The sequence below is a fragment of the Haemaphysalis longicornis genome, unplaced genomic scaffold (genome assembly GCF_048455015.1).
Source record: "Haemaphysalis longicornis isolate Haplotype H1 unplaced genomic scaffold, Haemaphysalis longicornis Haplotype H1 scaffold_255, whole genome shotgun sequence".
Taxonomy (NCBI): domain Eukaryota; kingdom Metazoa; phylum Arthropoda; class Arachnida; order Ixodida; family Ixodidae; genus Haemaphysalis; species Haemaphysalis longicornis.
The window spans coordinates 14,966-27,032 of record NW_027526317.1 but is presented as its reverse complement, the minus strand read 5'-3'; the positions used below and the strand labels follow the sequence as shown (position 1 = coordinate 27,032).

Genomic DNA, 12,067 nt, shown 5'->3' with positions numbered 1-12,067 from the left:
ACATGTCCAATATATTTTTTACTCCTCTTCCGCTGTTCCTTTTTTCAATCCCCTCATCATCTCTTGTTATCCTCCCTATTATATATATTGTTATAATATTTATTATTGTCTATTACATTCGCACATTGTCATTTGTACGCTTCCTCTCCTTCTTCTACCTAACAACGTACTTCTCTATATTCCTCGCTGTCTTCTTTTCGGCGGCTGCACTTCATATAATCCGCTTATTCTTGCAGTCTCACTTTACCACCCTCTCCCTTCATTTTCCCCTTCTACTCAACTCCTATTTCGACATTTTTCACCCTCCTCTGTCCCTCTAATGAGAAGCGCGAACACCAGGTGGCCCGCAGTTGCGCCATTGTTAGGTTCGGGGTCAGGTACCTGACTAATTCTTAATCGGCCGTGTCTAGAGTGCCGTCCTACGGTATTATAAGAAGTGCACTATATCGACGTTTACCGGCGTTTTGTGACAAAATTGCAGCGTCAGGCACTACATCGCTCTAGATAACGTAAAGACAGGCAACCTTACCTAAACATAACATAAGATCACCTAACGCACACAAAGAAATCTTTTGAAACACAAAAACTAACCTAAGGCATACAAATTATACTTCAATTTCAAGATAAAAAAAACCCGAGGAAAGAACGGGTCTCGAACCACCGTCCTTGAGAACAAGAACCCAAGGCGGATCCTCTACACCACAACGATAAACACTTCGGCATGTGCTAGCCTAGTCTTAAATATTGGAATGTCGTCGGACAGCACTCCAGCCATGCCTACAGCTGCCAGCTATAGTGCCGTCGGACGGCACTCTAGACACTGCGTTCTTAATCCCTGGTTACTGGGCTGTGACACACCCGTTTTTCTGGCTATTTCGACGCCTACACACAAACCAATTACGTTGACCTAGGTTTTGAAGCAGTGCAGCCCTAACGGGTTTAGGAATGAATTGCAAAACTAGAATAATGTATTCAAGATATTAAGTACTTATAGTATTACTTTTAGCACCAGTGGTTTATCAGAAAAATCATTATTAAGCACCTACCACAAATGGTAAGCCAGAGAGGCATTAGTGGAGTGAGCAGGTATGGGCAATATGTTTGATGTCTAGATGTCTTCTTTTTCAAGATATAACAATCAGCTCACGGGATGCCTGCTTTCAGGTGATACAGTTGGAAGATTTTGAATTGTTGGGTTTTTCTCCCAGGTCTTGGGTAGTTTTATTATAAATTTTGGGTTACTTTTTTACCTTTAGCCGAAGAGAATTGTTATCTTTCAATCATTTTATCAAAAGTATCTATGTGATGGCGTGATTTCTTGCCACGAAAACAAAATCCTGTGATAAGGGTTTGTGGGTTGTTTATTATTGAATGTTTACTCAAGCGTTGGGTGCAATTTCGTACATGTGTAAAAGTTTTTCTTACTCTAGTAACAGCTTCTAGCGTGGACTCAACTAAGAAGTAAAGGGCTAAGCTAAATAAACCACTAAATGCACGAACGCCCACTTTAGGTTAAAAAAATGGCTCTTCTGTGGTACTAAATGTTTGTATTTTCAGGCCTACAAAAAATTTCTGAAAGAAGAATGTAATGACAAGGACACCCGGCTGCCAGGACTGGAACATTTATCGGGGAAGCAGTTATTTTTCATAGCCAATGCGATGGTACGCTTACGTTACTAAAATAATGACTTGATTATCACAGAACTTAATTGACACGAGTAGAATGAGAGCATAAATGTTTTCACTTATCTCTGTTTCAGATATGGTGCAGTCTAAGTACGAAGAAAGAGCTGCAGTGGAGAATTCAGTACGACACGCACAGTCTTAACCGATACAGGTAAATTGAATGCCTTATTATGGTCGCAAATGAATGCCGCCCTTGTGTGAAAGATCAACAAATATTCTATAATTTCATTCCACATGCACGTCGAATATAACACAAACAACGTGGGGCTTGTAAACTCAGCGAAGCCAAATTAGGCTCCTATATTTATGCACGCCACCGCACAACTATTACCTTTTTTAACGAAGAATAACGTCGAACTATCACAATTTTATGTAGAGCCGCGTAAATACTTAGCGCCATCGGCATTCTGTATTTATCCAAACAATTTGAAGGTAAATGCAGCCGGCCTTACGACAAGCAAAAACAGCAAGACTCCTTTCGTCATAATATGGGGTTCCGCTCTGGAGATACAAAACGCAATAGGCCAATCGCGCCAACGTGTAGTGTGATTACCTTTTGCCACAAAATTTCTACTGAATGATATTCTTTTTGGGTATAAAGACATATGTATGATATCTAAATGCTTTTTTTCTGCAGACAATAATGACAATTCCAAACCACCGTATGGAATGGCCAAAATAGATTGACAGATGATACGTGTTATGTTAGGCATGTTAACTGTCTAAACAGATACCATGCCTATGAGTGCCTTATGCCGTCCCACGGTAATACTTTCGCACAAACTGAAGAAATTGTGGGAAAGATATTGAAGAGATGATACGTATTTTCGGGTGGTTGTTGTAGGAGTATCAACCCACAAACAATATCTAAAGCGGCTAGAAATAATTGTTAAAAAACACAACTTTAGAAGAGACAAGTATAACACGAGCTTTCTTATCCAGTGTGACGTGCTTCCTATGCGCCAGCCTGTTCTGGTTTACCCGGTTTTTAGCTAAGTAATTTAGGCGTTTTCGTGAGTTGTGCAGCTGCACCACGTCGCTTTTTGAGTACAATGTATCCCGTCATCAGTGTGCAACACAGATTTCCTGAGCGATGGCGTCACGGGCAACCAGAACGCAGAATACAAAATGTATTGTTAACAGCTCCCCGGTACAATACGAGTTTTACACCAGTTTACTGAAAGTACTAACTCGTGTCACAAAGCGCCACTTAAAATATGCTCCAGACAAGCCGCCATGCTTATTCCATTACCAAACTCCGGCCGTGGGGTTTTCCGGTCGTACAGCTATTGAAGGAAACGCAAGCGTCCGGGTAGGGTGTAGTCGTGCTTTGTTTGTTCGTGTTTTCGGAAAGTTTTGTACGTCGAGCCCAGGCATAGGCATAAACCCTTCATCATCAGGCTAGAGTTAGCAAGAAACAACATTCCGAACTAGTTTGACACCATTCCTGTTGTGCATATTGACACGGAACACATAAGAGGGCAATGGCTCAAGACAGTAAACGACGAGGACGATAACAAAGTGGCTGTGTCCTTGCGCGCGCTGCCTAATGGCCGCCATGTACATCCTGTAAATACGCATATCGCGTCTCTTCCTAGATAGACCTCTTTCCATCAACCATCGATCGCATCCCCACTTCTGCCGCGACGTAACCTTTTGGTTTGGAGCTACGACGGACGAGCGGGCTGGGGACACAACTGCGGTTCGTCTCGTCATGGCTGGTCTCGGCAGGTATTGATCGGCGTCTCAGGGTCTGGGGCACGGGGTGGGGGACGTGGTTGAAGAGTGGTCGCGGAAGCGCAAATGGCTGCCCGACATGGGCCAGGTGCCATCGATGATTACGACCAGGTCGAGACGGAGTGAAGCTGTGGCCAGGATGGGGATGATCGACCCACAGACTCCACCAAAATCTTACGTGGCAGCCGAAGTTATGAAGCGATCAATGGTTGATGGAAACTGGTCTGTTTGCGAAGAGATGGGTGGACGTGTTTAGAGATTGAACATGGTGGCCTCAACATAGCATGGGATATTGCCGCTTGTGTGTGCCATGACAATATAAGCTAACTATATACACTTCCAATCAATTTTTTATTCTAGTAACGAATCAGTGCTTTCTCTGTCAGTTCAAAACAAAACTGCAGAAAATCAGCACAGCGTCCGCTTTGGATCTGTAGCTTTCTCTACATTATTTCTAGATTTGTCCTTTTTACCCACAACAATGTGTACTGTTAAAAAGGGTAGTTGAATATAAACTATAAATTTAGGTGTTGTGGCGCGAGCTATGCAATGAGCAATTGACATCTCATTAGGTTTATTCATTCTTAAATATCCCTCCACACGAGCTCTTTAGCTGCGTCCCCGTCATGTGCGCAAAAGCGAAATGTGCACGCATCATTGTGCATACGGGAAGCTATCCGTTTAGATTGGTGTTGCTACCGCCACGTTTACAGTGGCACAAAACATATACTGATCGGCAGGATGCCAAGGCTTTGCAGCCGGTCTCACTTTCGACCAAGTATATAAACCAAATCATGGACAGGGAGGAATAAATAGTGCTACGTGTGAAATTTTTGATGTTCACTGCGGTATTACGGCTAATTGCAACAATTTACACTATAAGAAATCTTTACAAACTTCAACAATAGCAAAGTTAGCAGTGCAGGAAAGAGAACACCTTAAGCAGACCACCCCAGGGCAAAAAATATTGTGACTGCACGTTAGCTTCGACATGCCACCAAGATGCATTATATGCGTCTGTAAGAGAGCATTGAAACCGTCACAGTATCCCCAATCTGTTTACAATTTTCCGTACACACACCAGAGTCGTTACAACGCAACAGGATATAATAAAATAATGGCTACAACGAAGTAATTCAAATTCCCCTTGATATTTCCCTAGAGAATCATGCATTTGAAACCTCATTGTAACGAAGTAAAATTGACCTGTCAATAGATATGCCGAACTATATGTCTTGCCTTAACTCCTTCTCCCCCCCCCCCCCGTCCCACCACGCACCAAAGAAAAAAATTACGCCCACCTCCCGTCGCGGGAACCCTGGTGTGATGCGACGCTGAGGGGGGTTCAAGCGCAATCGCAGAGCAACCGTCCAACGAAAGGCCGCCGGAGAGCGGCACACCGGTTATATGCGCAGCGTGCCCGAAGGAGAGGAGACCACGGAGAGACAGAGTACTGCACATGCTCAGCAGCGCGCGCAGCGCCGCCCACCGGCGGAGTGAGAGCACGCTGGGCCGCACACGCGCAGATGTTGAGAGAGTGTTCGCTCTCACCTGGGCATGCGCCGGCGCCAATGCGTCTGCCGTGGCTATGACGCAACACAATCCGACACAATCCACTTCAATCCAATCCAATCCAAATCCAATCCAATGCCCCTCATGAGAGAGTGTTCGCTATCGGAGAGGTGAGGGGGAAAGTGGAGGATCGACGCAGCCTTGCGGACAACAACAACGGACGCCCGCAGGAAGGACAGGGCCGCCGACAAGAGATGCTTTCAGCGTCGCATCTAAAAACCCGACTACGGTGCGTAAACTATTCCGCGGAGTTCGACACTCGTCCGGCGGGGCTTGTTTAAACCTCCCGCGGCGTGTTCACGGCCATGCGGAGCCACGCCACGAGCGGCCGGATGAGTCGACGTCACGGATGATCACCGGGCAAACCGACGCAACCGAAGACATGCACACACGCTCCCATGTACACACGGTATCTTATACGCACGGTCTCCCACGGTTCGACGTGTCAACGTCATCGCCGGGACTCGACGCGGTTGATCTTCTACGTGGTTTCTTCGGCGCCGATGACGACGAAGAAAACGGCATCAATGCGGTGGCGTCTTTCGCTCGCGATGTCCGAAACAAAGGAGCATCACTTGCTTTTTCCGGCTATGCCTAGCGGACAATAAAATAGGCAGTGCGCGTATTGAGCAAGCAAAATATTTATCTTCTATTCATTTTCCGTCGCATGCAAGGTCGCGTAACGGTGGAGTGTGCCGCGAAAAGGTTTCTCCCTTTGCATGCTTATAGTTGTGCACCCAACTGAGCATACATTGGTGTAAACTGTTATAACTGATATAATAAAATAATGTATATAACGAAATTATTACGGTCTCCTTTCAACTTCGTTGTAACGAGGTTTGGGTGTTTTTCCAATAGACCAACTGAGATGAAATTACGGTTAACAAATTAACACCAATTGTGAAACCCCAATTTTGCAAAAATTTTGAACTACAAAACGATTGCTCCTTAAATGCATGAACAGGCATGAATTTGCTTATATTATCCAGGAATCTTTTATTTCTTCACCTTAGAGTCAACGTACCGATGAAAAACATGAAGGAGTTCTCTGAAGTATTCGATTGCAAGCCTGGGACACCAATGAACCCAAGGCGCAACAAGACGTGCACGTTATGGTGAATAATATTTGCGACAAAAGGGGACGAACATCCACCCTGACCGCGTACATCGAAAGTGCTATTCGGGAGTTAAAGTAAACGTGCACGCGCCTGGACATCAGAATAAACCGAATTTATCCAGTGAAAACGTGTGGTCTCTTTTATTTGTAACCCTACAATAAATTACCGGGCGTCAGTCATCAAACTTTCGTTTTTTTAACACGAAAGTGTTTTATTCCGGGGTACACGAACCTCACCGACGCCATATCGGTCACGGAAATGACATCACCAGAAAAAAGTTCTATTGACGCAGTGGCGCCAGGATTCGAGCCCATAATCACTGTGGCCACGACGGGTGGTGAGAAACGCTCTGCCAACTGGGCCAAGCGCGGGTAGTTGTGCGCGGGTAGTTGTGCGAACACGCCTGATGTTCTTCCCTGTAACTTTCTCTATTCATGTTGGGCTCCCGTCTAGGAGAGGTGAAGGGAAGTATTGCGTCCTGACGCTAATGAGCGCCCATAGTTGGCGCCTCCATAGGGCAAGTATACATAGCTTGCACGTGACGTCACGCTCAAGCGCTCGCGCGGCGGTAGCCATATTGGTGCAGTGGTGCTGGCATTGCGGCGTGAGCAGTTCGGGGAGCGCACGCGTTTGCTGCGGAGCTAGTCGCTTTTCGCGCTTTTTCTGCGGCATGCCGCTGGTAGCGAGCAAAAAACCTTTAAACGCGACCTACCGCTCAGACCTTACGGGGCCTGCACGCGTGCGGTATGCGGAAAAGGTGCGGCTGTGCGACAACGAGGACCCATTCATGCTACGACAGGGCATGGACACGACCGGCGATGTGGACTTGTTTCCGGAGATAAGTTACGGCGACATCCTCAACTACCTCGTGTTTTCTGCCAACTTCCTCACACTAGAAGAGATGAAGGCATTCGAGTCTACCGAAGCACATAATTACTTCACAAGCGGGTGGGTGAAGTCCCTGTCGGCTAAACAGCTACAAAACGACAAAGTGCTTCTGCTCGGAGAGGTAAGCAGCCGGGATCTTTTTTACTATTTCGTCAATTCGGAAATCTTGCACGGAATGCTCGAAATAGAAACGGTCGCGCTAGAACACCTCTTCGCTGTTGCCGGTTACGTTTTCAGACACGATCAACAGTGACGAGCGCTCGCGCAGAGATGCCGGCAAGAAAAAATTGTGCATTGCATTTTTTTATCTCGCAGGTGAACCATTCGCAAAGGTTGCGGGACCAGCCTCTGCATGTGTGGATTTTGTGGCAGAAAAGCGGGGTCGTGCTCACTGCTCATTGCACCTTTATGGCAGGAGCAGGTGAGGCCTGTTCTCATGTTGGAGCCTACCTGTATGCAGTTGAAACAGGTGTGAAGATGAAAAACGCTACAAGCTGCACCTCAAAAACAAACATCTGGCTTCCTGCGTACGTGGAGAAGGCGGAGTTCAAGAGGCTAAAGGACATCGACTTCATTTCGTGGAGAGGGAAGAAGCAAAAACTGGACGACATCATTAACAGCAGCAGTTCAGCAGTGAACGAATCAAAAAACGAATGGACATCCCACCAGCAACCCAAGAGGAGCTTGGCGACCTGTACAGAGCATTTCAGAGCACAGGTGTCACACCTGCAGTATTTTCTGTCCTTCCAGAGTATTGAGAAAGCTTTCAGGAGCCTGTAAAAACACAGCCTGCCCACTTGAGGAAGCTGTATCTCGAAGACCACTTGGAAGACAACCTCGACACGCTTTTGAAGAAGGCTGACGACTTTCTTGCCTCTTTTTCCATCAGGGACTTCACAGTGAAGACATTTGAGGCTGCAACAAGGCAACAAAGTAACTCGCCAGACTGGTTCCTTTGCCGTGTTGGCAGAGTGACTGCGTCAGTGATGAAAAGTGTGTGCCACACGAGTGTGCAGAGTCCTAGCTTATCACTGGTAAAATCGATTTGCTACCCTGAAAAAAATTCCCTCAGAGTTCCTGCCATCATGTGGGGCTTAGAACATGAGCAAGATGCTTTCGAGGCTTACAAAGCTAAATAAGCTACAAAGCACCAGAACTTTGAGTGCACAGGTCTGGACTCTACCTGAGTGCTGCTTACCCGTTCATCGGCGCAACACCGGATGCCATCACCTCGTGCAGCTGCTGCGCGAGAGCTGTTGTGGAATTTAAGTGCCCATTTTTGCTAAGAGATGCTCAAGATATCACCACCAGCATTTCATGTCTGAGTTACACTGGCGGAAAACTTCAGCTTTTGGGAAATCATGCGTACTACTACCAAATTCAGACTCAGATGACAGTGTGCCATGCTGACTTTTGCGACTTTGTGGTGTGGGGACCAAATGTGCTGCACATCGAGAGAGTGAGACGCAATGATCAGTTTTGCAGAAACATTTTTTCTTCCGCAAGACAGTTTTTCCGGAACGTCATTCTGCCCGAGTTGCTCAGCCGATACTGCACGAGGCAAGACAGAAGTCGTGAAGAACAGCCAGCAGACACAGTAGAGTACTGCTTCGGTCATGGACCGGACACAGGCAAGATGGTAGCTTGCGACAACGAGGCGTGCAGCTACAAGTGGTTTTATTTCTTCTGTGTCGGACTGAAACGGGCACCAAAAAAGAAGAAATGGTTTTGTCCCGACTGCAAATACGACAAGGACTAATGTCAGGCTTCCACAGTTTATTTCACCACAGCTGTGCCTGCCAGTGTGAAGCAACAGACTATGTTGATGAAATTTGCTAAAAGAGCACGCTAATGTTTCTTGTGACGGGAATGTACAACGAGCTTGCAGTCTTAAATACAGGACCACGTGGAGCGACAGCGACAATTGTCGTTCAAGTGTAATTGAATGGATGCGATGGGCTAATACGAGCGACGAGCTGTTGCCGACACCGCTACATACACTGACTTCTTTATTAAGCCGTCAGTGCCATGTTTCTTTCAAAACGAACACTCTGCACATGACCGCCAGACAATATTGAACACACGTAGCACCAGAATACAAAAATGTGTTGAAACTGCATTGTACAATAATTGTCTTACTGCCAACCCACAAACAACACCGAAGTAATGAATCTCAAGAAGTCACATCACGTGCAGTGGCAAGGGCAGTTGCACAAATTTGTAAATTCAAAGAGTTGTAAATGTAATGCACGACACACAGAATATGGTACGCCTGAAGCACAGCAGCGCATAAGATCCTAACAAAAAGGTAAATGGTCACCTCGCCACTTTAGAGTCGTTGGCTGGCAAAAGAGCATTCTGCCGAGAATGCTGCTCTACACATTTCGAACAAAACAAACAGCAGAAACAGAACTAAAAAATTCGAGCGTAACCACAGTGGCACTGTAAAAATTCCAGTTTGTGTTGTAGTCTCACAACAAAGTAGTGCAATAATAATATACAGACGAGGTTTCTACAGCTGAAAACTAACTAGTGTCCAACTAATTTTCAAACGCACAATCACGTGGGATATATCTGCCTTTCTTTGACTTGAACCATAACTTTGCTGCTAATTGAAATCATAGTCGGTACAACATGTTCCATTGCATTCAAATTATAAGTGAAATAACTGGAGTAAAAAGTTTCCATTGATTATGAGGTTTAACGAGCCGACGCTACGCAGGCGATGAGGCACACCATACTGGAGATCTCCGGATTAATTTTGACCACCTGGGGATCTTTAACGTGTGCCGAAATCTCGTACACACGGGCGTTTTCGCTTAAAAAGAATGTTTCCAATCACAGCTCACAATATAATATCATTCGTCAACGGAAAGCAGTTGCTCAATTAGCAGACTGTTTTAGTGATGCTACTATTGAAGGGCACAGCAAACAGTAACAATTTTGTCAAGTGGAGTCAAATTATCTCCAGGTCGGCAAACCACATAGTCCATGGGCAGCGTGGCCTTTAGGATTACATACTTATTTCTGATCAGCCCGATCACCCTCTCGACATGAATCCTGAAATTGGCTAGTATCCTGGTGCTTAGCACGTCTGCTGCCGACAGTTGCTTCTTGCCCTTGATGAACCCTGGCACGTGAAGTCTCGCACAGTAGAAGCCCACACTTTCAGACACATTGAACCCTCGGTCTGCAAGAAATACGTCACCCGGAAGTAAGTTGTCCAAAAGACCGCAGTGCTCTGATACGTGTCCATCGCTAGCACGCCCTCCCCAGCCTTCAGAGATGAAGTTACAATGCCTTCAGGTGCAATGCCAATCAAATACTTTGCCGTATTGCTGCCTTTGTACTGAGACTATGTCTCCCTTCGGAGCAAGTATGATGAAGGCCTTTCTATCTTTATCTCAAAACAGTCAATGATGACTGCAACATTTTCCCCAAAAGAATCGTACAAGGCTTGAGTCATTGTGCGTTGCAAAACACTACTAGGCGGTCACAATATCTGAGACTTAAGGCGGCAGTAGGCAGCATGCAGCCATTTGTCCAATATGCGCGACACTGTGGCCTGTGACACGTTAAACCTAAAAGCAAGGTCAGTGATGTGCAAATCTAGCTTTAACTTCATCAAGAAAGGCAGGAACTCCTGAAACTTCAGCAAGCTGTTGTTAGCGTTATGCGACACAAACCCCGCTACAACGTTGAACAGTGCGTAAAGGATCTGAAAATTCGCCATGCCGGTGTAGTACACAACTTTGGTGTCGCTACATTTCAGGGCATCTTCAGTCAGCTCCAGCAGCTTGTTTTCATTTCGCGCAGCGTAGAGGCGCTCGTTTAGGGATAAGCACTCCATCTCAATGGCTTCAATGTCACTCATTGTCAGGTCTGTCTGGACTGCCATCCCTGGAACAAAATTAAGTTGTTGCATGGATGATCAAGCAGCGCGAAAAATTCACTTGAGATGCGGAGAGGAGTTATTGGCGACGGGACTGGCAAATAAGCATGCGGAGATTCAACATCTCAGGTACTCCGGCGGAAAAAAAAAACTTTCTCTCCACTTTTGACACGCTCGGATTCAAACCACGACGACGAAAGTAGAGAACACAGGACTAACGCTAGTTTTGTGTTATCTAATTTTGTCACGTTTTTATCGGCCATCTTAACCATGTTTCACAGTTCGAACCAACAAGCCCACATTTACGTGTTGACGAAAAAACGCTCACCTGTTTCGTCACTGTTCTCTACCCCGACTCCGTCTTCCGCTGGCGCCGACGACGACGAAGAAACGGCAGCTGCGTCCGGATGCGTCGTCTGTGTTGTTGCCATTGCCTCGGCTCTACGCTCGGCGTCAGCTGCACGGGCCTGGTTCCGTCGTCTTTTTGCGCGAGCGTGGCGTTCGGGATCTCCCTGTTTCGCGCTGTAGCCAAGTAACAGCGTCGGGGCGCAGTCGGGGTCCGCCTCCTCCCACAGCTGTGACGGTCTGCCTACGGACGCAAGGACATGATTAAAAACGATATTCTCCGTAGTGCTTCCAAGTCTCACCGATAAATAATTATCGCGCACAGGCCGATGGCTTACCTTTTACAAAGTGTGCGCCACAAACACGTATGCCAGTCCTCTTGGTGTTGAGATCGGCGCAGTTTATCCGCGCCAGCCACAGACTGCGTCGTTTCACACATAGCTCTTTCGTGCGGTCGCCCTGATGCTCGATTACCCTCGCAAGGCGAAAAAAGTTTTTGTTTGTTGATTTGGTCCAACATGTAGGGTTCGAGCATCCAACAATTGCACAGATCACCATTGCGACGCGCTGGCAGTGGACGCACGATCGCTACGGCTGACTGCACCACTGCACCGGCATGGCGGAATGGTATCCCAGGGTTCCTCGCCGTGACGTCAGTGCAAGCCATGTATAGCAGCGTAAGCTGCTGTGGTAATCCGTCCGTCGCCTATACTGCGCGGATGATGGCCGCGTGCACGCTAGAGGAATCACTTATTCCTCCACCGTGGATTTCTCCACCATGGTCCCGTGTAGACAAACTGTTGCATTAAGGCAGGAAGGCAACGTTGCC

At 46.7% G+C, this 12,067-nt stretch overlaps 3 protein-coding genes across 5 annotated transcripts in view; 2 read left to right on the top strand and 1 right to left on the bottom strand.

Moving 5' to 3' along the window:
* LOC144172726 (neprilysin-1-like) overlaps nucleotides 1-6,226 on the top strand; it is a 140,964-nt gene extending 134,738 nt beyond the window's left edge. For all 3 annotated transcript variants that reach the window (XM_077701340.1, XM_077701338.1, XM_077701339.1), the window contains 3 exons: nucleotides 1,558-1,662; nucleotides 1,761-1,837; nucleotides 6,009-6,226. In XM_077701340.1, coding sequence (XP_077557466.1) covers nucleotides 1,558-1,662; nucleotides 1,761-1,837; nucleotides 6,009-6,114 — 288 coding nt within the window. In that variant the 3' untranslated portion in view covers nucleotides 6,115-6,226. The remainder of the gene's footprint in view (nucleotides 1-1,557; nucleotides 1,663-1,760; nucleotides 1,838-6,008) is intronic.
* Nucleotides 6,227-6,783: 557 nt separating this feature from the next.
* On the top strand, nucleotides 6,784-7,914 carry LOC144172729 (uncharacterized). Its single transcript, XM_077701342.1, has 3 exons — nucleotides 6,784-7,122; nucleotides 7,317-7,634; nucleotides 7,891-7,914. The coding sequence occupies exons 1-3, from the start codon at nucleotides 6,784-6,786 to the stop codon at nucleotides 7,912-7,914; spliced, it is 681 nt and encodes a 226-aa protein (XP_077557468.1).
* Nucleotides 7,915-10,494: 2,580 nt separating this feature from the next.
* LOC144172728 (uncharacterized) lies at nucleotides 10,495-11,796 on the bottom strand. Its single transcript, XM_077701341.1, has 3 exons — nucleotides 11,577-11,796; nucleotides 11,222-11,482; nucleotides 10,495-10,901 (listed from the first exon to the last, which is right to left on the bottom strand). The coding sequence occupies exons 1-3, from the start codon at nucleotides 11,794-11,796 to the stop codon at nucleotides 10,495-10,497; spliced, it is 888 nt and encodes a 295-aa protein (XP_077557467.1).
* Nucleotides 11,797-12,067: the final 271 nt, after the last annotated feature.

Excerpts from the sequence above, each read along its gene's own strand:
- LOC144172728 (XM_077701341.1), bottom strand. The coding sequence starts at position 11,796 with ATGGTGATCTGTGCAATTGTTGGATGCTCGAACCCTACATGTTGGACC. Across the intron at positions 11,483-11,576 it reads TGGCGCACACTTTGTAAAAG|GCAGACCGTCACAGCTGTGG; the intron begins GTAAGCCATCGG and ends TTGCGTCCGTAG. Across the intron at positions 10,902-11,221 it reads AGAGAACAGTGACGAAACAG|GGATGGCAGTCCAGACAGAC; the intron begins GTGAGCGTTTTT and ends ATTTTGTTCCAG.
- LOC144172729 (XM_077701342.1), top strand. The coding sequence starts at position 6,784 with ATGCCGCTGGTAGCGAGCAAAAAACCTTTAAACGCGACCTACCGCTCA. Across the intron at positions 7,123-7,316 it reads AAGTGCTTCTGCTCGGAGAG|GTGAACCATTCGCAAAGGTT; the intron begins GTAAGCAGCCGG and ends TTTATCTCGCAG. Across the intron at positions 7,635-7,890 it reads TTAACAGCAGCAGTTCAGCA|GGACTTCACAGTGAAGACAT; the intron begins GTGAACGAATCA and ends TTTTTCCATCAG.